This window comes from Hibiscus syriacus, unplaced genomic scaffold, assembly GCF_006381635.1.
Source record: "Hibiscus syriacus cultivar Baekdansim isolate YM2019G1 unplaced genomic scaffold, ASM638163v2 tig00111996_pilon, whole genome shotgun sequence".
Taxonomy (NCBI): domain Eukaryota; kingdom Viridiplantae; phylum Streptophyta; class Magnoliopsida; order Malvales; family Malvaceae; genus Hibiscus; species Hibiscus syriacus.
This window is the reverse complement of record NW_024063233.1, coordinates 118,199-142,757: the sequence shown is the minus strand read 5'-3', so window position 1 is coordinate 142,757 and position 24,559 is coordinate 118,199. Positions and strand designations below refer to the sequence as shown.

General features: G+C 37.4%; 1 protein-coding gene and 1 pseudogene across 1 annotated transcript; one reads left to right on the top strand and one right to left on the bottom strand.

Annotated features, from left to right (window-relative positions):
* Positions 1 to 197: 197 nt before the first annotated feature.
* Positions 198 to 2,781, top strand: LOC120174014 (annotated as a pseudogene).
* An 868-nt stretch (positions 2,782 to 3,649) lies between these two features.
* Positions 3,650 to 7,404, bottom strand: LOC120174009 (calcium/calmodulin-regulated receptor-like kinase 2). Its single transcript, XM_039181008.1, has 8 exons — positions 7,281 to 7,404; positions 6,114 to 6,501; positions 5,663 to 5,816; positions 5,146 to 5,272; positions 4,665 to 4,750; positions 4,519 to 4,590; positions 4,197 to 4,400; positions 3,650 to 4,111 (listed from the first exon to the last, which is right to left on the bottom strand). The coding sequence occupies exons 2-8, from the start codon at positions 6,434 to 6,436 to the stop codon at positions 3,815 to 3,817; spliced, it is 1,263 nt and encodes a 420-aa protein (XP_039036939.1). The 5' UTR covers positions 6,437 to 6,501; positions 7,281 to 7,404; the 3' UTR covers positions 3,650 to 3,814.
* Positions 7,405 to 24,559: the final 17,155 nt, after the last annotated feature.

Sequence of the window (24,559 nt, the reverse complement as noted above, 5' to 3'; positions counted from 1 at the left end):
ATTTAATGCAGCTGTCCTTGTGATTACTACTTGCTTGATGTATTTAGTCCTCTAATTTTCGTTTTGATTTTTGATAATGGAATTTTCAGCTTTACTTCATTTTCTTCTTTAAGAAATTGAATCAGTTTTTCTTGTGTTTCTTTTAGTAGTTATTTTATCTTTCCATTGGTTACTGGTATCAGCTTACTTCCACCATGTAGCAGTTTCACTGTATTTTATATCTGCTTTTGCTTTACAGGACCGGTTACAATGTAAAACAAAGAGTTACTGATTAGATTCATATGGGTGATTATGAACACATACAACACATTAATTTCCATTCAAGTTTTACCAGCATTTGAATTTAGCGTCTGCTTGAGAGAAAAGCTCTCTGCCGTCGCCATCGTCACTGCTGGCACTGAACCATACCGGTACTTCTTTTCATTTCACATATCGTGATCTGAACTGTTCCATTATATTAACTCGATGGCTGTTGCAGCATTTAAGGGACTCTTTAACAGTGAATGTCATTGAAATAAGAGGATGGAAACAAAACCTTCTGGAAGAAGACAGTATTTGTTCAGACTGAAACTGGCTCTGTTCTTGGTATAGAGTTAGATAGGAGTGACAATGCCCATACTGTGAAAAGGAAACTACAGATTGCTCTTAATGTTCCAATAGAGGAGAGGTCTCTCATATTTGGGGATGTGGTGCTGAAGAATGATCTAAGTACTGTCAGACATGATTCTCCACTTATTCTCACAAGAAACTTCATCCATAGAAGCACATCTACACCATATCTCTCACCTAATGGGAAGGATATTCAGCAGAGAGATCAGAGTGATCCCATTGAGATATTAGTGTGTTCAAATAACTTCTCCAGGATAAAGAAACTGGTAGGGGAAATTGTGGAAGCTATGAAAATTGGGGTTGATCCCATCCATGTTTGTGGTGGTCTAGGAGGTGCCTACTATTTTCGAAATAGCCAGGGTGAAAATTGTGCAATTGTTAAACCAACCGATGAAGAATCTTATGCCCCAAACAACCCAAAAGGATTTATTGGCAAAGCCCTTGGGCAGCCAGGACTGAAACGCTCAGTGCATGTTGGGGAGACTGGCTTTAGGGAGGCAGCAGCTTATCTTCTTGACTATGATCACTCTGCCAATGTTCCCTCAACTGCTCTTGTGAAGGTCACACACTTTATTTTTAATGTCAATGATGGAGTGAATGGAAACAAGCAGCAAGAGAGAAAGGAATTTAGCAAGATTGCTTCTCTGCAGCAGTTTATCCCTCATGATTTTGATGCCAGTGATCATGGGACTTCAAGCTTTCCAGTTGCTGCTGTACATAAGATAGGGATATTAGATATCCGCATTTTGAACATTGATAGGCATGCTGGAAATCTTCTGGTTAGGAAAATTGGTGGAGGTGGAGGACTTGACCAAGTGGAGCTTGTGCCTATTGATCATGGCCTATGCCTTCCCGAAAACATGGAGGACCCCTACTTTGAGTGGATCCATTGGCCTCGGGCATCAATTCCTTTCTCAGAGGATGAGCTTGAATATATATCCCGTCTTGATCCATTTCGAGATTCTGAACTGCTTAGAATGGAGCTTCCAATGATTCGAGAGGCATGTCTCCGTGTCTTGGTTGTTTGCACAATTTTTCTCAAGGAAGCAGCAATTTCTGGTTTGTGTTTAGCTGGGATTGGTGAGATGATGAGTAGGGAGTTTCATGGCCCGGAGGAGGTGCCAAGTGAGTTTGAGTTCATATGTATTGAGGCAAGGAGAGTTCTAGAGGAAAGGAATATGCTTTCTGATAATGTGAGAAATGTAGAGAATGAGTTTCAGTTTGAAATTGAATGCAAGGAGGGGTTCAATTTAACTTCTAATCTAGAACAGAAATTGGCATCACATGTTTATTGTTGTCCGGTTGGTGGAAATACCCGGAATCCACTTTCCAAGGTAGAAGAGAATGTAGACGAATGGAGCAAGGATGATGGGAATATAAAACCACCAAGGGAAGATGAATGTGCTTATACTGCTGCTCAAGACAAGGTTCCAAATGTTCCAAGACTGTCAATTTCAATGAAAAATGTCGGTATTGGAGAAAAGAGTTGGAGGCATGAGAAAGTAATGCTGAAAAATGGTTACTCGTCTGCTACGTCATCTGGAATCAGAAGCGTGAATGAACAGCTAGTCGGAAGCTCATGTTTCGTGAAACTGGGTGATATGAGTGAAGAGGAGTGGGTACAGTATCTTGAGAATTTCCAGCATCTGATTTTCCAGGAATTTTCTAATCGTAAGTTGGGGAGTGTAAGTCAGAGGCAGAGACTGAGGCTTGGAACCTCATGCAAGTTTTGAGTTGGCTAATGTTTTCAAAGTGTAGAAATCGAAAGCCTAAAGTTAAAAAGGTTTGAGGGTTGTTGGAACCAGAAAGCAAAACTGTAGGTTACTCTAAGGATTTCCTATCAAGAATGGACTTCATTGATGAGTTGAAGTTACTGTTATTGGATATGGTTTACTACCTTGTAGAGCGTTGAAACTCTGGTCTCCAGTTGGAAGAGGTGAGGACTGCTGTTTACATTTCCTCACTGACTTTTAACTCTCACTGTTTCCACTTTGCTTTTGTTTGATTTTGCTATGGTGTCCTCGTATATAAATAATCTGGTTGAACTTCTCTTTATTCCGAATTTTAGAGAAGGCTGAATGTTGAATAGAATACAAGGAATTTGCAAGAAGACAAATAATGAATGTATACAATATTTGCAGATTCAAATTATGTGACGTTTTCTGGTTTGCTATAGTTTTTAGCCATAATGGCTACATTGCAGTTTTATCTTATGCCTGCTGAACTCTATTTTGAAGCTTCAACTCATACCTGTGTTGATTGTTAAGTGAGGAAAAGAAAAGGAATAGAAAAGCCCTGACGATTGTTGATTGAAGTTTGGCAATTGGTAATGGAACTCATGGCGTCTACGTTTGCATTTGCATGAAATTACTGTTTTGCTTTCCATACAATTTATCTTCGGAAAATTAAGGAAATAGATTAGAATTCTCTTTTCCAGAATACCTAGTCTGTACATCATGTGATAAGAATATGTTTTGTGATGATTAATTGTGACTATGTTTTTATTAGTGGATGTGATATCTTTGATACGATATCCAGCTTCGGAGTGTTACATTTAAAGGTATTAGATCATAGGTTTAGGGTATTTGTTATTTGGGTATTTTGTGTTAATATGATAGTTTATATTGTGTTGAGTCAGAATATAAATTTTGTTATTTCTTAATTAATTTGTAAGAAGAAATAGAATCAAATACTTTTTGAATAATGTTGTAAAGTGTCTGATGATTCAATTGGTCTGTGGACCTTGAATCATTTTGTGCTTCCTCAAATTATGAAAAAGAAGAACAAACTTTGAACCCTCGAAGCCTTTCGAATAATCTAAGAAATTCTGTCAACCTAGCAAATATGGTGTAAAATATATGAAATTTGACGAAGACGAGGAATATTTTTAAATAATATGAAATTTTATACGACTTTAACTAAAAAGCAAAACAAATCGAGACCTTTTACAAAAAAGATATAACTCTATAATACTGAAATCCTAAACCAATGACGAGAAGAGAAGATAAGAGAGTGAGATTTCAAATGATATTTGCCAATCAAAGGCCAGTGCTGATGAGCATAGACTAAGAAAATCACCCTTACTACATCATACGAAGGGGCAGAAATCTTTAAACACCTCATCTCTATGTATCAGTTGCTCTGGATTTCGGAGAACAGAAAGAGTGAAGTAAACCTGAGACAGTAGAATGGAAGTTGCCGTTGTTCAATTAATCTCACTCAAGCTGGCCAATTTGGTCAGCTCTATATGCTGCTCCTGTATCCGGCTCATAATTCGTGAAAAATCCATTTCAGCCATGGATTTCGTGTCTTCTTTACCCAGGCGTCTCTGCTTTATCTTAAGGATAGCTTGTGTTACTTCACCCATTGAAGGCTGCTTCCGCGGTGATTTGTGCAAGCATTTATGAGCAATTTTAGCTAGCTGCCTCATTTCTCCAATATTGCATTCTCCAGCAAGTTGCTTATCAAGGATTTCATCTACACCATCTGGACTCATAGCGGCCTTATAAAGGAAACTTTATGTTATAGAAAATATTGATGTATGAACTACAACCAACACTTTTACTACATAGGAAGAAGAGACTCACAAGATTGACATATTCCATTAAGTTTTGATGTGGGTGGATGGCCGTAATTAGCTCGAAGATGATAACACCGAAACTGTATACATCGCTCTTCATTGTGAACTTGTATGTGGATATATACTCTGGGTCTATGTAGCCATATGTACCTTTAATGCCAGAGTTTCGGCCATCGAAAACCTCTTCCTTTGACAGCCCAAAATCAGCAACCTAGCAAAGGAACAGTTGAGAAGTCATGCCATTTAGAGTCCATTATTGTTATCTTGGTTGTTTCAATAGGTTAAAAGGAGAAAAATCGAAAAAGGCAAGACATCGTACGGCTGCTCACCTTGGCTCTCATAGACTGGTCCAATAATATATTAGCAGACTTCAAATCACGATGTATTACTGGAGGGACTGCCTGTCCAAGAATGGGTGATATTAAGTCAAATGACAAATTGGAGAATATCAACTTTGAATTATTCCATCATTTACCCCTTCGTGAAGATATTCTATTCCATATGAAATATCAAGAGAAATTTGAAGTCTTTCGTCCCAATTCAGACAGCGTTCCGCTTCACCTGATTACAAATAGATCAGGTTGATTATTGTTAAGGAATGACAATATTAGCACCATGCCATTTATGGGTCCAAATAACATTAAAATCTTGATGGATTCAAAAGCTTGCCAGCTAGAAGCATTTGACAGAATTGAACTTCGCGCAACAAGATAATAGTAGAACATTTATCATCAGAAGCAAGCTTATTATTTAGAACATAAGATATTTTGATCTATACTACAGGTTAAAACATAAATGGGCAGTAAAAGTAAGTCGGACGGGTGGCCGTGATCCTAGACTACAAACCACTGGAAAGAAAAAGTGAGATTTTGCATAAATTACCATGTTCTACCACTCATCTACAATAGACAATATAATAGGAGCGCTGCAAAAAAAGGAGTGGCTCTCAAGCTTACCATATAGTAACGTTGCCAAGCTTCCATTGCTCATGAACTCAAAAATTAACATGCATTTCCCTTTATCCACACAGTATCCTACCAAGTTCACGAGGTTCCGGTGATGCAGCCTTCCTAGTAGACAAACCTGAAAAAGGGAAAAAGGTTTAATAGTAAAAATGCTAACCCGATATGTTAGTTACTAAAATATTCTCAAAAAGAATCTCATTCCACTTATTCAAAGAATGGAATTGCAATGTTAGCAACTTAGCACCTGTCCAGATAGAATTATCGGTTTTTTTAACCTACTTGTACAGGCTACTGAAAGGTAATCAGCGGTACTTCAAAAAACTTTCGCTCACAATGCTTTCATACAAAACAAAGTCAAATATTATTTTTTATTTCAATTGAAATAGACCAGTTCTTCATACAGTTGGATTAGTCCAGGCAGTACCATTATGATAGAAAAGGACTTCCAGGAAACTATCTATTCCCAAGATTGTAGGATGCCTTCTTTTGCATGGTTAGTGCAGCTTACCTCTGTGTGGAACTCTTTCTCACTCTGGTGGGAATCAGAAGCAAGCACCTTCACAGCTGCTACACCGCTAGTAGGCATTGAAGCTTTATACACAGGACCAAATGATCCTTCTCCTAAAATAGTTGTAAACTTTTGCGTAGCTTTCAGTAAATCCATGAAAAGTATAGTGAATGAGTTAAACATAACTTCACAAACAAACATTGAACGTTAATCATTTAGCTTAAAATAGGAGCAGTAAACTAAAATTCATATATCTATTTCTTATCATTATAGGAAATGTGAAAATTGGCAAGCTTCTAAACAAGCATTGCCTTTGATACACAAGTTAAGCATAATGTGTATGCTGAATTTAGCAATGAACTTATAGGAATACTTTGGTAAGCCTCACCACAAGAATTGCCTTTGATATTCTACTGTATATTGTGTATGCTCAATTTAGCAATGAACTTACTTATAAGAATACTTTGGCAAGCCAGAAGCAGAAGCAAATTGATCTTTACTATGAGGACTCCACCAAGAATTCGGAGAACTTTTCTTATGATATTCTGGTACCTCAACGGGCACAGCACTCGAGAGAGACGCACTGAAGTCGGTACTCGTACCAAAGCCGTTTGTTCTTATTGGAATAACCGTAACACTACGTGCATTTGAGCAGCTCAGTTTTGCATATTTTCTGTACCACCTTATCCCGAAAAATACCAGTGTAGCTATCAAGATACCAAGGGCCAAGCCAACGAAGATGCCAATGACAATTAAGTCAGCTTTATGAACCATGCTTTGGTCTCTTTAAGTACCCGGGAGATGAGAACATCTTGCAATGCACAAATTCAGCAGGTTCACTGTCATAAGATGAAAAAAAAACATAATATCCAGTTCAAATTAGAAAGCCTTTGATAGCCCTAATTATATTTAAGGCAAGCAGGCGGGCAGACAAAGAGGAAGCTGTAGCAAATAAAAGCAAAGCAAAATGATGAACAAAAAAATACCATTAAGACAAGGAAAACCTTAGGAAATACATACAAACACCATAATCGGACACAGTAAAGTAAAACCCGAATGTGAGAATTTGCTGTTTGACATGAACTTTAACCAGCTATCTAAAAAGGCAGAATCAGGGGAAAATTGCTATAAATAATAGAATCAAGCAAGCTCCTATTCTTACCTTCAAAACCCCAAAACTTAGATATTGGAAAGACTTGAAATCCTACATTAGTTGCAAAAATAGAAGGGGCACCCAAACTATGTTTTCCATTGCTAAAAGGTTAAGTTCTGTCCATATAATTTCTTGAGAATTGAGACAAACAACCAAACAATTTTCAACTATCAACCACTACAAATAGGAGACTGTCAAATCATTCTCCCCGGTTTTTTTAACAAACCAATTCTTCAGAACCAAAGTTGATAAATTAGAATATATAAACACAGATCATGGAAACCCATCACATACTAAATAGATTCTATCAAATTACTTATACATAATAAAAAAAACCCCAAAAGCTAATCCATATAAAGAAGAGAAAGATGGAAAGAATACAAAGAGCATAAAACAGCCATAAAAAAAACTAGAAATTTTAAGCAAAGATATAAAAAATTAGCAAAGTAGGCCATGAACCCATACCTTATGGAGGGATGATGAGCAACTGAAAAGCCAAACCTTGAGAATCCCTTGCGTTGGGTATTGATGATTTGATGATCCTTTGAACAGTAAAGACTCGGAGCTGACAAATGAAACCACCCGAAAGGAAAAACTGAAGTGGAAAAGAAAGAGTCTTGGTTGGAGTCTTTCTCAAGTTACAAATTATGAAAAGAGAAAATAACCTCAATGACCAAAAATCTCATATAATATACGATTTTAATCAATTTTTTTAGATTTGTCAAAATGACCAATAAAATCGCAATGCGATCGTTAATTCGCAACGCGATCTCCATTATCGCAAATCAGTTTCCAGATTCGCAACGCGATTATTACTATCGCAATGCGATTTTCTAATTTCACATTGCGATTTTCCCAATTCGCATTGCGATTTTCCCAATTCGCATTGCGATTTTCCCAATTCGCAATGCGAATAAGTAAATCGCAATGCGAATTTGGAAAATCGCAATGTGATACTGACTATCGCAACGCGATAATACAAAATCGCAATGCGATTTACGTATTCGCGTTGCGATTTTCATAATTCGCAATGCGAATACGTAAATCGCAACGCGATTAAGTAAATCGCAATGCGAATTAGGAAAATCGCAATGCAAATATGTAAATCGCAATGCGAATCTGACTATCGCAATACGATTTACATAGCGCCATTCGTATTAACGCATATTTTTTTTTAAATTCCAAACACGAATTTTTTCTTAATATATCGAAAACTGAACCGTCCACAGTAATCGTAACTCATAACCTCAAACCTAAAATCACAACACTCAGTCCCATCTCCATCTCCATCTCTCACTCTCTACGGCGAAATCCGTCCCCATCTCCGAAGATTTTCATCCCCATCGCTGGAGAAATCCCTCACAACCATTCACGGTCAGAAATCCCTCACAATCATTCAGAAATGGAAAATCAACATCCGAGGGTTAGTTTTTTTAATTATTTTTATTTTGAAATTTTTGCATTATTTTAGGTTTTTCATATTGAAATTGATGATAAGTTTACTGGTAATTTCAATAATAGATTAACCATTTCACTTAGATTTCTTATTAAATTCATTCGATTGCTGCCAATACTGCTAAAGTGTTTAGTATTTAACCTTGTGAAGTTAGTATTTGTCTTTGTTTTGTCTTTTGGTTGAAGTAATGCAGAAGAAGAATAGTTTCGAGAATGAAAATCGCAACGCGGAAATGACTATCGTAACGAGATAATCGCAACGCGAAACCAAAATCGCGTTGTGATTTTCATTTCACGTTGTGATTCTCTCGTTGCGATTTTCATTTCACGTTGCGATTCTCTCGTTGCGATTTTCATTTCCGCGTTGCGATTTTCATTCTCTCGTTGCGATTTTCATTTCAACCAAAAGACAAAACAGTGTTGCAAATTTTAGTTTCAAGAATAAACTACTATTTTTGTTTATTGTTTTTGGTATATCTTCACAGTGTAGTTTTTGGTATATCTAACTTGGTATGTTTATTGTTTTTGTAAAAAAAATTTTCGGCTTCATTGACATTAAGGAATAAAGTTAGCCTAGCCATTATAATTGCTTCAAAGCTTTCACCTGCACAAAGAAAATTGTTTGAGGAAACCTGCTTCGGGCTATGGCTGAGAGTACAACATCCGGGTGGAGATGCTAATTTGACCCATTTGTGGCTTCAGACCATGACTAGTGATCTACCCGACAGTATACAACGTGGTGAAGAAGAGATATGGTTTCATTTTCCACCGGCGTATACTTGTTTTAGGCGGAAGGAGTTCTGCTTAATCACTGGTCTACGATTCGGACACGATGATGTAGGCCGGTACACTCGTCATATCACCCGCCCATCATGGTTATCCAGGGTTTTTCCTGATGAGTCAATAGAGAAGCCGAACTTACACGTCGACGACATGAAGAAATTGTTTAATAAAAAAGATGGTTTTACTCGGATAAATGACGTCGATGTTGTCCGAGTATGCCTTCTACTACTTTTGTATGCCGGCTTTTTAGGCAGAGAGGCCAAACAACCTATTCCTCAGGAGCTAATATTATTGGTAGAGGACCTAAATGCATGGAATCTGTTTCCGTGGGGTTCGTATATATGGAAAGCTACCTGGACTAAGTTGTCGTCTGCCTTTGATGACCGCAAAAGTTTGCGGGGCGATGGGTCGAAATACACTTTGTCAGGCTTTGTTTGAGCCTTTAAGGTAAGAATTTATATATAATGTTTTCAAAATTATAATTAATTATTTAACAATTACTAATGTTTGTTATTATATTGTTTGTAGATTTGGATATTCGAGGCTTTCCCCAGCATGCGAACATATGCATTAAAAACCTCAAATGATATTCCTAGGGCTATTTCCTGGAAGAGGAAACGTCTGTTGGATTGGGAAGAATTAATATCATATGCGACAATAAATAATGTAAGTTAACACAAATACTATCATATATAAACAAGTTATTAATAGTAGACGTTTAACTTTGTTTGAGTTTTTATATTTTTAGGAGGCCAACACTCCATGAGACTGACACCCACGGAGGCTGAGCTTGCCACTGATTGGTGGCTAGCTAGTCAGCATTTTTTTGATGGAACGAATGATGAGCAGCCTCCACTTCTAGAGCCATCACCTCACCCAGAGCCATCACCTGATAGACCCGACTATACACCTGTACAACGAGAGCCATCACCTATCCCGTCACATCATCGAGCCTCTTCTCCACCATCACCTCATGATAGGCGACCGACAAAGATGCCACGACTTCTATCTCCCTGTTCTCCACCTCCACGGGATGAATCAAGGGAGTTACGTGATGAGGTCAATGCCTTGCGTGAGGAGATCGGTACTCTACGCGATAACGATGGTGCATGGCGTGTGGAGGTGTCTACTTTACGTGGTGAGGTTGCCGCTCTACGTGAGATGGTAGTATCGTTGCAGAATGAGGTTCATACTCTACGCAACGAGGTAAGTTTAAGATTTTCCATATTTAACTTGATGATAAATTTACTCGTAATTTCACTTAGATTAACCATTTCACTTAGATTGCTTAGTAAATTTATTCGGTTGCTGCCAATACTGCTAAACTGTTTATTAACACTGTGAGGTTAGTAGTTGTCTTTTGTTTTGTCTTTTGGTTGAAAGTAAATTTGTTCGTTTGCTGCCAATTGAAACTATTCTTCTTCTGCAAATTGAAACTTGAATGAATTGAATTACTTCAACTAATAGACAAAGACAAATACTAAGTTGACAGTGTTGCAAGTTTGAAACATATTTGCCTTTGTTATCTGATGCATTTTGTGAACTATGATAGAATAATGACTTGGGTGAATTCAATGCAAGTTTGAAACATATTTGTCTTTGTTTTCACTGTTTAAATATCATGTCTGTTTATTTACTGATATTTGTATTTAATTATTTAGCGGACCGATAAGGTGGATGCTTTACGTCGGGTTTTTATTGCACGACAGAGTTCACGCATCAGACGGCGTGCACGTGCTATTAAGTCTCTGTACACCCCAATAGTGCGAAGACACCGCAAGAAGAAGCCCAACTCGCCTATCATCCCTCAAGAGTCCACTCCTATCGTTGAAGAGGCCCCTATCATTCCTCGAGAGTCCCCTCCCACCGTTCAAGAGGCCACTGTCATCGTTGAAGAGGTCCCTCCCACCATTCAAGAGCCCAATTCACATGGCATCATATGTAGGATTCTTGAGAAACCCTCTGACGTGCCGGACATGATGGATTCAAGTTGGCTCTCGTATGAGTTACCGTCCAGTACCATACCGGTATCTGAAGTGGAGAGGAGACAACTACCGGACACAATTCTGGATAACACCCTTTGGGCTAAGACCACAGTTGATTTTTATCTACATGAGCAGAGCCAGGGGTGTTTCACTGACATATGCAAGCTCAACGATGATATCTATTTGTTGCTTGATCGGTCTTGGTGGGGCGTATTATTAGGAGTCGAAGACAATGGCTATTTTGATGGAGGGGTAAGTATTATATTTTTCTTATATTTTAATTTGATTATTTTTTTTTTAAATTTATGTAAGTTACTAATATATGTCTTTTTTTGTAAAACAGCATATCGATGCGTGGGTGTCACGTCTTCTAATAATTAGGAAACTTAAGGAAAATAAAAGAAATACACGATATACAATTATGCCGACGTCTTTTAACGTCGTTCACTTGAAGAATCAACGAGATGAATCATTTGCTTTGGGCAATGGACAAGCTAAACTTTATCCTTCATGGTGGGAGGTCGATAAGGTTAGTATTTATTTTAGATTGAGTTTAAAGGTATTCATAAATAAGTGCGCAAATGAATGAATTATTACTTATGATTGCAGGTGTTTATCCCTATTTTGGAATGTAAACATTGGCTTCTCGTCGAGCTTTAGCTCCCATCCCTTAAGGCAATAGTATATGACAGCATGATAAATTACATATCATTGGCTGATTTAAGAGATATTATTAAGGGATGGAGCTCTCATTTGGCTAAATTCTTGGATGTGATAAATTATTGGACTCGTTCTGGAAATAAGAAGCCAAAGAAGCTCAATATTACAGTTAGTAGAGACGAGACGGCACCACAACAAACGAAAGGACCCAGAGGGGATTGTGGTCCTCTCGTATGCTTGGCGTTGGAGCGTTTGATCACAGGAAGTATAAAGTATCTACCTCCCACCGATAGAGATAGAGCTGTAGTAGGCTTGTGGTTTCGACATTATATGGCTAGATCGATATATACGAGACGCTGCCTACCTGCATCCGCGTTATAAAAATGTCCATAAACAATTGGTAAGTTTATAGGCTTGTGGCTTGAAAATGTTTGGTTAAGTACCTAGAATTCAATAATTTGCTGTTTGTAGGTTTTAGATGTGTAGAAAGTGTTGTTTGAGCAAATGTTTGGTTTATGCAGATTAATCTTAAAAGTGAGCTGCGTGAAAATGATGTATGGCTGCAAAAGTTGATTCAATAGTAGATGAGGAAATAAGAATTATTGCTTATTTTTTTATTGTTTAATTGATTTGTAAAAGATGATTTGTAAAAGTTGATTTGTTTAATTGATGTGAACATAATTCTTATTTGTGCTTGTTTAATTGATTGAAATGTAATGGTTGATTTTGTTGATTTCAATCTGCATTATGTTGAAGGCAAAAATGACTATCGCAATGCGAAATGAAAATCGCAACGAGAGAATGGCAATGCGAAATGAAAATCGCAACGAGAGAATCGCAACGACAAAATCGCAACGCGAAACTAAAATCGCAACGCGAAACTATAATCGCAACGCGAAACTAAAATCGCGTTGCGATTTTCATTTCGCTTTGCGATTCCCTCGTTGTGATTTTCATTTCGCATTGCGATTCTCTCGTTGCGATTTTCATTTCGCATTGCGATAGTCATTTCCGCGTTGCGATATACATTAAGATGATTGCGAACGTCATTTTCGTGTTGCGATAGTCAAATGAATGTCTAATAAGTGATAACAACTGAACAGATCATAGCAATGTTGAAACTCAAGTTACTAATACATGCCTAACTGAAAATGTTAAAAGTGCACACATAAAATACACATAATACAACGTTTGCATTTAAAAATCACCTAAGTTAACAGTCCCAAAAGGTGAAGCCGGTTGTGATTGGGATTTTGAAGATGATTGCGATTTTGATTACCTTTTGCTTGACACCATATGAGCTTTGGATTTTGATGAGGATCCATATTTTGGTAGAGGAAAAGATGATTGTGATGGCACTGGTGATCCACATGTCAACCTTGTATGACCACTTTCCTTGCACCGACTATATGTCGATCTCTTATTCTCTTCACCCTTAGACGGTATACGATCGTGACTTTTTGGTCGGCCAGGTAGCCTTTTGTTCATGGCTGGTGGCAAAACTGTTTGTAAGTCATCTGGTATGTCCCACTCAGAAGGATGTGGAATAGGGTAGACAATCTCGGCATAAGTCTATCGATATACTTCTGTAGTGTAGCAATCCATAGCGTATGCGCTTGAATCATCTTGGTTTAGATGAAGAGAAACTTTTATAACATGGCCACACGGATAACCAGATGTTTGCCATTTCATACAACTACACGTCTTTGCATTTAGATCGACAAGCCCATTTAAGTTATTATCCAGTACTTCAACAAAGTGTTTGAACATGGTTCAACTCTCCATGACGTTGACTTCACAACACGTTTCGTTATCTTTTTTTCTGTCCATGGTGTAACACGATGTTCCAATGTTCCTGTAAATTTAAATAAATAATACTTAGTAAAATATATGATAAGTTACGAATTTAAAGAAATAATACCTGCATGGTTTCTTTTCTTGTAGTACCACTGTTGAATAGAGGCTCGAAAAAACTCCATTAACATAGTAATGGGTAATTTTCGGGAATGACGACTTAGAGCGTTGATTGATTCTGCACTATTAGACGTCATGAAACCATATCTTGCTCTAAGTTGATGTACTCTTGACCATCTTTCAAACCCGACATCTTCTAGTGTTTGAGCACACTGAGGCAAAACACGTCTTAAACAGTTTATATGCTTATTAAAATCCACTTCTCGATAAGCTTTTACAGCCTTCCAGTATGTCCATTTGAGATTTTTTATACCAACAGACCTTGATTTTAGATTTCTATACAAATGAACACCACAAAGTCCATGAAAAGCATCTGGGAAACACCTTCTAACAGCGTTGTCAATTGAGTTTGCCCTATCGGATATGATTGTCAGATTGCTAATATGACCTATGCAATCCCTAAGATGCCCCATAAACCATGTCCATGAATCAGAGGTTTTAGATTTTCCAACCCCGTAAGCTATTGGCAATATCCCATTGTTAGCATCCATGGCTACTGCTAATAAGTTTACTCCAAGGTATCGACCTTTCAAATGTGCTCCGTCAACTATAATAACTGGGCGCATGCAAGTAATAAACGAACGAAACTACAAAATAATATACACAAGAAATATAATCATTTAAATGTGAAATGCATGTAACTAACAAAAATGAGTCAACATAATTATATTGATTTACTAACCGCAGCACCAATGGCGATAAACAGCAACTCAAAGCGTCCATCCCTATCTGTTTTGATATGAGTTACCGACCCAGGATTTTTCAGCTTTAAATTGTGACAATAAGCCGACAGCTGGGCAAACGATGCTTCTGGTGACCCCCTCAACAATTCCAAGGCATAACATTTGGCTCTCCAAGCTTGAGAATATGATATACTAATCTTGAACCGAGCCTTCATGTCAGTCATAATTTCATGTCCCCGATATAACCTGCCATTCAAAAACATTAACTCAGCCAGAAAACCACCCAACACCTTTTTGTTTGCCTGTCTATGGTGAGGAAAAACTTGGGTTCTTGAACATGTATGTTTATCAATAAAATTCCTAACTTGAAACATTTCGTAATCTTTTATCCTCTTTGCAATCATACGCCACGTACAGTTTTTGTCAATCATACACCTTGTTTCGAAACGATCTTTGCTTGATTTGTTAACTTTTAGTTGATAGCCATCTTCCACACATTTTGTATACAAAGCTATCTTCAAGTCTTCCTTTGTATCAAAACAATCATCTTTCTTGATACGAATAACTTTTGTGTAACAATCAACTGCTTTCTTTACCAACTCTTCTTCCGGTAGCTGAAGTAATTCTGGCATATTCCAGTTATACTCCCGTGGCATTTTCTTTTCTTCGGGGACTTTTTCTTCTTCTTTTTCTTCTTCAGGATTATATGAATTACAGAATGGATGTTCAACATGTTCATTCACAGTCGTAACTTCCTCCTCATTATCATCAACAACATCTTCCTCGGCAACGGCTGTTTCATCATCAAAATTCGGGTATTGACCAATATCAAAATCATTACACGCAGGGTCTGTTTCTTCTTCTGAAACATCATCAAAATCCGAGTATTGACCAATATCAAAGTCCGGGTATTGACCAAGATCAAATTTCGAATACTGACTAGTACTCACAATTTTTTCTCTTGGCTCATCATCGTCTAATTGGTCAATACGAAAACCGGAATTTGGTGCTAAAAGTTGATTGGGATTTGGATTAGAGAAAGGTTGTGGGTTTTGAGAAAAACTTAGTTGATTACTACCCGCTACTGACCCAACAATACTATTTCTAGGTTCAACAACATACAATATAACATCACCACTTGAAACACTAATGTAAGCAATGAAATGTTCAATATCTTCATTGTCGGTTAACAAATAAACTTTACCATTTCTCTGATAAGATAGCCTAAATCCACTTAGGGGCTCTAAATTCAATTTCTTCGAAACACGTAACATTAGAGTTTCATAAGTTAACTTTTTTAATGACAGTTTTAGTTGAAGATTCATGGGTAAAGGCATATATTGTAAAACATCATGAACATTCTCCCATGACCCTCTAAAACACAAATCTATCCAAACATGATCAACATTAGATGATTTCATGGTTGTAAATTAATTTACTAAACAAACGAGCTGCGAAACTAAGACCTGTTGCCGGATGGGGAAGGATGTCGTTGGATATAGGAACGGATGTCATCGGAGAGAGTGATAGATGGAGATGGAATGAGTTGCGATTTAGGGATTTAGGTTATGTGTTGTTGCTGCTGCGTAGATATATACACAAAAAATTTGTGTTGCGAAACTAAAACCTGTTACGAACTTTGAAAATCGCGATTCTGACTTTCGCAACGAGATTTTGACTATCGCAACGAGATAATACAGAATCGCAATGCGATTTTCAAAGGTTGACATGTGGTTTACCAGTGCCATCACAATCATCTTTTCCTCGACCAAAATATGGATCCTCATCAAAATCCAAAGCTCATATGGTGTCAAGAAAAAGGCAATCAAAATCGCAATCATCTTCAAAATCCCAATCACAACCGGCTTCACCTTTTGGGACTGTTAACTTAGGTGATTTTTAAATGCAAACGTTGTATTATGTGTATTTTATGTGTGCACTTTTAACATTTTCAGTTAGGCATGTATTAGTAACTTGAGTTTGAACATTGCTATGATCTGTTCAGTTGTTATCACTTATTAGACATTCATTTGACTATCGCAACGGCGAAATCGCAACGCGAAAATGGCTATCGCAACGTGAAAATGGCTATCGCAACGAGAAAATCACAACGCGAAATGAAAATCGCATTGCGATTTTCTCATTGCGATTTTCATTTCGCATTGCGATTCTCTCGTTGCGATAGTCAGTTTCGTGTTACGACAGTCTGTTTTGCCTTCAACATAATACAGATTGAAAATCAACAAATCAACTATTACATTTCAATCAATTAAACAAGCACAAATAAGAATTATGTACACATCAATTAAACAAATGAACATTTACAAATCATTTTTTACAAATCAATTAAACAATCAAAAAATAATAATAATTCTTATTTGCTCATCAATTATTGAATCAATGAATCAACTTTTGCACCCGTACATCCATTTCACGCAGCTCACTTAAGGATTAACCTGCATAAACCAAACATTTGCTCAAACAAGACTTCCTACACATCTAAAACCTACAAACAGCAAATTATTGAATTCTAGGTACTTAACCAAACATTTTCAAACCAAAAGGAGTATATATGTTAATAAAACTTGCATTTGACTTACCAATTAACAATGGATACTTTCATAACGCGGATGCAGGTAGGCAGCGTCTCGAATATATCGCTCTAGCCATATAATGCTGAAACCACAAGCCTACTGCAGCTCTATCTCTATCGGTGGGAGGTAGAAACTCTGTGCTTCCCGTCGTCAAACACGCCAAGCACATGCATACGAGAGGACCACAATCCCCTCTGGCTCCCGGCGATTGTTGTGGCACAGAATCGTCTCTGAAAACTATGACATTGAACTTCTTTGGCTTCTTGTGTCCAGAATGAGTCCAATAATTAATCCCATCCAAGAATTTAGCCAAATGAGAGCTCCATCCCTTGATAATATCTCTCAAATCAGATAGTGATATGTAATTTATCATGCTGTCATATACTATTATCTTCAGGGATGGAAGCTGAAGTTGGACGAGAAGCCAATGACGACGTTCCAAAACAGGGATAAACACCTGCAATCATAAGTAATAATTCATTTATTTGCGCACTTATTTATGAACACCTTTAAAAAATTTAAAAAATAAACACTAACCATATCGACCTCCCACCATGCAGGATAAAGTTTAGCTTGTCCATTGCCCAACGAAAATGATTCATCTCGTTGATTCTTCAAGTGAACTGCGTGAAAAGCCGCTGGCATTATTGTATATCGCGATTTTTTTTTTATTTTTCCTAAGCTTCCTTATTATTAGAAGACGTGACACCCACGCATCGATATGCTGTTTTACAAAATAAGACATATATTAGTGAATTACATTAATTTTTAAATAAATTAATCAAAATCATATATAAGACAAATATAAGACTTACCTCCCCATCGAAATAGCCACTGTCTTCAACCCCTAATAACACACCCTACCAAGACCGATTAAGCAACAAATACATCTCATCGTTGAGTTTGCTTATGTCAGTGTAACATCCTTGGCTCCACTCATGAAGATAAAAATCAACTGCGGTCTTAGCCCAAAGGGTATTATCCAGAATTGTTTCCGGTAGTTGTCTCCTCTCCACTTCAGAGACCGGAAGGGTACTAGCCGATAACTCATACGAGATCCAACTCTCATCCATCATGTCCTGCAACGGTGGGGGTTTCTCAATAATTCGATATATTACCCCATGTGAATCGGTCTCTAGAATGGTGGGAGAGACCTCTTCAACGATGACAGTGGCCTCTTGAATGGTGGGGGGAGACTCTTGAGGGATGATAGGGGCCTCTTGAATGATTGGAGGGGACTCTTGAGGGATGACAGGTGAGTCGGGCTTCTTCTTGCGGAGTCTTCGCACCATTGGGGTGAACGGAGATGTAATAGCACATGCACGCCGTCTGATGCGTGAACTCCGTCGTGCAAGGAAAACCCGACGTAAAGCATCCACCTTATCGGGCTGCTAAAAAAAATTAATACATAAATCAGTAAATAAACAGACATGATATTAAACAAAGACAAATATGTTTCAAACTTGCATTGTATTCACCGAAGTCATTATTATATCATAGTTCACAAAATGCATCAGATAACATTCCAGAAGTAAGCACTTATATAAACATTTAAAAGGACAACATATATAAACATTCAAGAAGAAGAATAGTTTACTTTCGTAACACGAAACATACTTTCGCAACGTGAAAATGACTATCGCAACGCAGAAATGACTATCGCAACGCGGAAATGGCTATCGCAATGCAAAATAAAAATCGCAACGACAAGATCGCAATGCGAAATGAAAATCGCAACGACAAAATTGCAACGCGAAACACAAATCGCATTGCGATGCGTTGCGATTTTGTCATTTCGATTTTCATTTCGCATTGCGATTTTGTCGTTGCGATAGCCATTTCCGTGTTGCGATAGTCATTTTCGTGTTGCGAAAGTAAACTATTCTTCTTCTGCAAATTGAAACTTGAATGGATTGCATTACTTCAACCAAAAGACAAAAACAAAACCAAAAACAAATACTAACAAGAACAGTTTAGCAGTATTGGCAGCAACCAAATGAATTTATTAAGCAATCTAAGTGAAATTACGAGTAAATTTATCATCAAGTTAAATATGAAAAATCTTAAACTTACCTCATTGCGTAGAGTATGAACCTCATTCTACAACGATGCTACCATATCTTATAGAGCGGCTACCTCACCGCGTAAAGTAGACACCTCAACACACCATGCACCATCGTCTTTGCGTAAAGTACCGACCTCCTCACGCAAGGCATTGACCTCATCACGTAACTCCCCTAACTCATCCCGTGGAGGTGGAGGTGGAAAACAGGGAGATAAACGTCGTGGCATCTTTACCGGTCGCCTATCTTGCGGTGATGGTGGAGAAGAGGCTCGATGATGTGACATAATAGGTGATGGCTGTCGTTGTGGAGGTGTATAGTCGGGTCGATCAGGTGATGGCTCTGGGTGAGGTGATAGCTCTGGGTGAGGTGATGGCTCCCGAAGTGGAGGCTGCTCATCATCCGTGCCATCAAAAAAACGCTTACTAGCTTGCCACCAATCAGTGGCAAGCTCAGCATCTGAGGGTGTCAGCCTCTGTAATGGAGTGTTGGCCTCCTAACAATATAAAAGCTCAAACAAAGTTAAACGTGTACTAGTAATAACTTGTTTATAAACATATGGTAGTATTTATGTTAACTTACATTATTTATTGTCGTATACCGTAGTAAATCTTCCCATTGCAAGGTCCGTTTCCTCTTCCAGGAAATAGCCCTGGGAATATCATTTGAAGTTTTTATTGCATATGTCTTCATGGCGGGAAAGGCCTCAAATATCCAAATCTACAAACAATATAATGACAAACATTAGTAATTGTTAAATAATTACTTATAATTTTGGAAACATTATATAAAAATTCTTACCTTAAAAGCCCAAATAAAGCCTGTCAAAGTGTATTTGGAACCATCGCCATGCAAACTTTTTCGATCATCCAAGGCAGACAATAACTTATTCCATGTAGCTTTCCATAAATACGAGCCCCACAGAAACAGGTTCCACGCATTTAGGTCTTCTACCAATTTGATTAGATCATTCGGAATAGGTTGTCTGGCCTCTCTGCCTAAAAGGCCGGCATGCAAAAGTATTAGAAGGCATACTCGGACAACATCGACGGCATCCATCTGAGTAAAACCATCTTTCTTATTCAATAAGCTCGTCAGGTCTACCACGTGTAGATTCGGCCTCTCCAGCTCAGGAAAAACCCGGGATAACCATGATGGGCGGGTAATGTGTCTAGTGTACCGACCTACATCATCGTGTCCGAAGCGTAGACCGGTGATTATGCAAAACTCCTCCCGCCCAAAACACGTATACGCCGGTGGAAAATCAAACCATATCTCTTCATCACGACGTTGTATAGTATCTGGTAGATCCCTAGTCATGGTTTGAAGAAACATGTGTGTCAACATCGCATCTCCACCGGGATGTTGTACTTTCAGCCATGACCCGAAGCAAGTATCCTCAAACATTTTTCTTTGTGCAGGTGAAAGCTTCGACGCAATTGTTTTGGCCAGGCTGACTTTATTTCTTAAGGTCAATTGAGCCGAATAAAAGTTCTACAAAAATAATAAACATACTAAGTTAGATATACCAAAAACTACACTGTGAAGATATACCAAAAACAATAATAAACATAAATGGTAGTAGTTTATTCTTCAAACTTAAATTTGCAACACTATGAATTTCTTATTTGTCTTTGTTTTTTGGTTGAAGTAATGCAATTCATTCAAGTTTCAATTTGCAGAAGAAGAATAGTTTCTGAAAATTAAAATCGCAACACGAAAATGACAATCGCAACGCAAATTTGATTATCGCAACGAGAGAATAAAATCGCGTTGCGATTTTCATTTCGCGTTGCGATTCTCGGTTGATTTAATAAGCAATCTAAGTGAAATGGTTAATCTATTATTGAAATTACCAGCAAACTTATCATCAATTTCAATATGAAAAACCTAATAATAATGCAAAAATTTCAAAAAGAAAATAATTAAATAAACTAACCCTCGGTGGTTGATTTGGTTGATTTTCCATTTCTGATTGTGAGGGTGGCTCTGAGAGATGGAGATAGATGGATTTCGCCGGAGATGGGGACGGATTTCATCGGAGATGGGTGAGAGAGTGAGAGATGGAGATGGGACTGAGTTGTGATTTTAGGTTTTAGGTTATAGTTGCGATTACGGGATATACTGTGGACGGTTCAGTGTTCCAATATATTAATATTCGTGTTTGGAATTTGAAAATAAAATACGCTTTGCAATACTAATGGCGCTTTGAAAATTGCATTGCGATTATGTATTATCTCGTTGCGAAAGTCAGTATCTAGTTGCGAAAGTAAGTATCGCGTTGCGAAAGTCAGTATCGCATTGCGATTTTGTATTATCGCGTTGCGATAGTCAGTATCGTATTGAGATTTTCCAAATTCGCATTGCGATTTACTTATTCGCATTGCGAATTGGGAAAATCGCAACGCGAAATTGGAAAATCGCATTGCGATAGTCATAATCGCGTTGTGAATCTGGAAACTGATTTGCGATAATGGAGATCGCGTTGCGAATTAGCGATCGCATTGCGATTTTGTTGGTCATTTTGGCAAATCCGGAAAAAGTTGGTTAAAATCGTATATTATATGGGACTTTTGGTCACTGAGGTTATTTTCTCTTATGAAAATGAATTTCCATTAATGGGGGTGGTAGCTAGGGGTGTGCAAAATTACCCGACCGGTTGACCCGATTCGCCGACCCGACGACTTGAATAAAAAAAAATCGGGTAATTTTCTTTTAAAAAATACCCGACCGGGTCGGGTATCCGACCCGATACTTTCCGGGTCGGGTCCAGGTCACAAAAATTGATTTTTTCGGGTACCCGGTTACCCGAGTACCCGGTTAGTTTGTTGTTTTTTCAGGCTTTTCTGCACTGTTGTTTCTTGAAATATTCATTCCCAGACTTATGAATACTACATTTGTGCTTATTGGGCTAACAATGATCACGTCCAAAAGGCTCCTAAAATTAGAAAGATAGGATGTTAAAATATTATTTAATTTGTATTTTGAAAACTTTGAATTTGAAATTTGGATTTATGATTTACTATTATTATATATTTAATTATTAATAATATTATATATTAAATTAAAGTAAACAACTTTTTTTAGAATATTTTAAAGTAACACCGGGTATCCGGGTATATATAATAATATAATATTATTTTATATATAAAAAAGAGTCCCTAAAATTAAAGTAAACAACTATTATATATTAAATTAAAGTAAACAATTATTATTTTAAAACATTTCAATATATGTGATTTTTTTTTTATCTATCATAATATTATATATTAAATTAAATAATTATTTTTTAAAACATTTAAAAAAAATCGGGTATCCGGGTACCCGACATACGGATACCCGTAAAATCCGGATACCCGAAAACTGGGTACCCGGAACGTCCGGGTCGAGACACGGGCCAAGAAATCAATGATTCGGATGTTCCGGGTACCCGATTTTCACACCCCTAGTGGTAGCCCAAAATTATATTTTTTTGAAAAAGAAAAAGAAAAAAACTGTTTAGCCGGTGTAAATGTGTTTAATTCTTTGCTTAGTAGAAAAATCCGGTTTTTACAAAGTTTTCAATTTGCATTTAATTTTATGGGTTTCAGCAAAATAATAATAAAGGATAGATTAATTGGGATGGTTTGGTATGTTTGTTGCTAATTTTGTTTTACTTAGTGGGTGAATGAACGAGTCAGATTTTAGTGCATAGATATTGCAGCTATTTTATGCTTAATAAATATAAGTATTTAATATATGATGACCTGTATTTCTTTAATCTTTTTTATTTATTGTACAGTATCTCTATTTATTTTATTTTATTTTATTTTGTCCTCCCGATTCTAAGGCTTTGCCACGACTAATCCGGATCGACTCGCGCCGCACACTTGACTTTGATGGGTGACTCTCCCAACAGAGATTTTCTACATTCGCAAGGACTTGTGTAGACACCCGTTTTGTCCGGGCTATTATTATCATTATTATATTTTTATTAATAATAATGTTAACATTATTTTTGTTATCATTTTGCAGGCCAAGGTAAACCATGCAACAAATTACGGCAGTCCAGTGGACAGTGCACGTCATCCATATTGATCGCCAATTTTGAACATGTTACAAGCATATTTGGATGATGAAGTATTCTTAAAATTTAATCCTCTATCTCTTATCTTTCCAACGCACTTTGAATCGTATTAATCCGATATTGGTAGTTCGAGATATGCCCAGATAATTGAAGACTGTGCAGGCTGGAAAATCAATACGGGAATTACGAATTCAGTTCAACAAAACCTTTGTTTTTCCTTGCAACAGCACATTAGACCATGAATCACGTTGGGAAAACTTGTTGGAACCCTTGGGAGACATATACAACTGACAATCCATTCAAACAAGCTTGGATCCACTCCACAAACACGTCCAAACTGCTGCACATGGACAACATTCATTTGCTAGAACAAAACTGCACCACAAGGTACAAACAACATGATACACATTGATATCAGTTTATGATGAAGCAATAAGTGACATCCATTCAGCAAGCATAAGCAGCACACAAAGAGAGGGGGAGCAGCACGTGGAAGACAATTTCCAGCATTGTTTTTAGCCAGCCCATGCTTGATGACTCACCTATGCACTCACACATATTGGAGACATGTCATACATGCCCATAATAAACCAATTTCCAGCATTGTTTTTAGTTAAACATATTGTAATCCCCAATTTTCAAAATCAGAAGTCAAAGGCAGTTCACCCATAATACCTGCTCCCTTCATCCTTGTCTCCTGCAGAAATTTGCGCAGGATTAATTTTTTCATGTTGAAATTATGTAAACTTTGGGCTATAAAAGCTAAACACATGTAATCAAAAAGGGGGGATTAAAAGAGTGAGGGAGTACCATAGACACTGGTTCAACATCTATTCTTAAAAAAGGACATCCTACAGAGAGAGGGGGATCAACAATTAACATTGGAGAGCATCAAAGAAGTGGTCACGAACAGGAGGGAAGAACATAACGAAAAATTCACCAACGGGAGAGGGGGTCATCAAGAACGATTGGAACAAAGGGGTTCAGATCTGTCATTGGAAAGTTGTAAAACAGGATAGCAACCATTCTAGATAAAAGAGGAGGATTTTCGCTTACCCTTGGAAAAACGAACAGAAACCATTGTAACATAAACCTCAAAATTGTATTCAAAGGCCGAGAAAGCAATAGAAATACGATTTGATTTGAGGTTTTCTTCTTGGGGTCCTTCATTTTTATTTTTATTTTTAATTTTTTTTCTAGTTTTCTCGGTGCATGATTGATTCTGTGTCAAAATCAAAATACGTATAAATTAGGAATTGCAGGGTCTTTTATTTCTTTATTTTGATAATTTCTTCACCTATTTCAAACAAAAAAACAACCTTCAACTTGTAGTGCATCGGGGTTTGGAGGGTTGAACTCGTCGACCTTAGAAGTGGGGAGTCGTTGCATGTGGTCTTGGTGTTCGAGGGTTTTGTAATAGTAAAGATAGACAAGAAATTGAGGGTCTAGGTTCGGTTTAGTTTAGTCTCGTCCATGGGGTC

Excerpts from the sequence above, each read along its gene's own strand:
- LOC120174009 (XM_039181008.1), bottom strand. The coding sequence starts at position 6,436 with ATGGTTCATAAAGCTGACTTAATTGTCATTGGCATCTTCGTTGGCTTG. Across the intron at positions 5,273-5,662 it reads AGAAAGAGTTCCACACAGAG|GTTTGTCTACTAGGAAGGCT; the intron begins GTAAGCTGCACT and ends TCCCTTTTTCAG. Across the intron at positions 4,112-4,196 it reads TAATGGAATATGTCAATCTT|GCCGCTATGAGTCCAGATGG; the intron begins GTGAGTCTCTTC and ends TTCCTTTATAAG.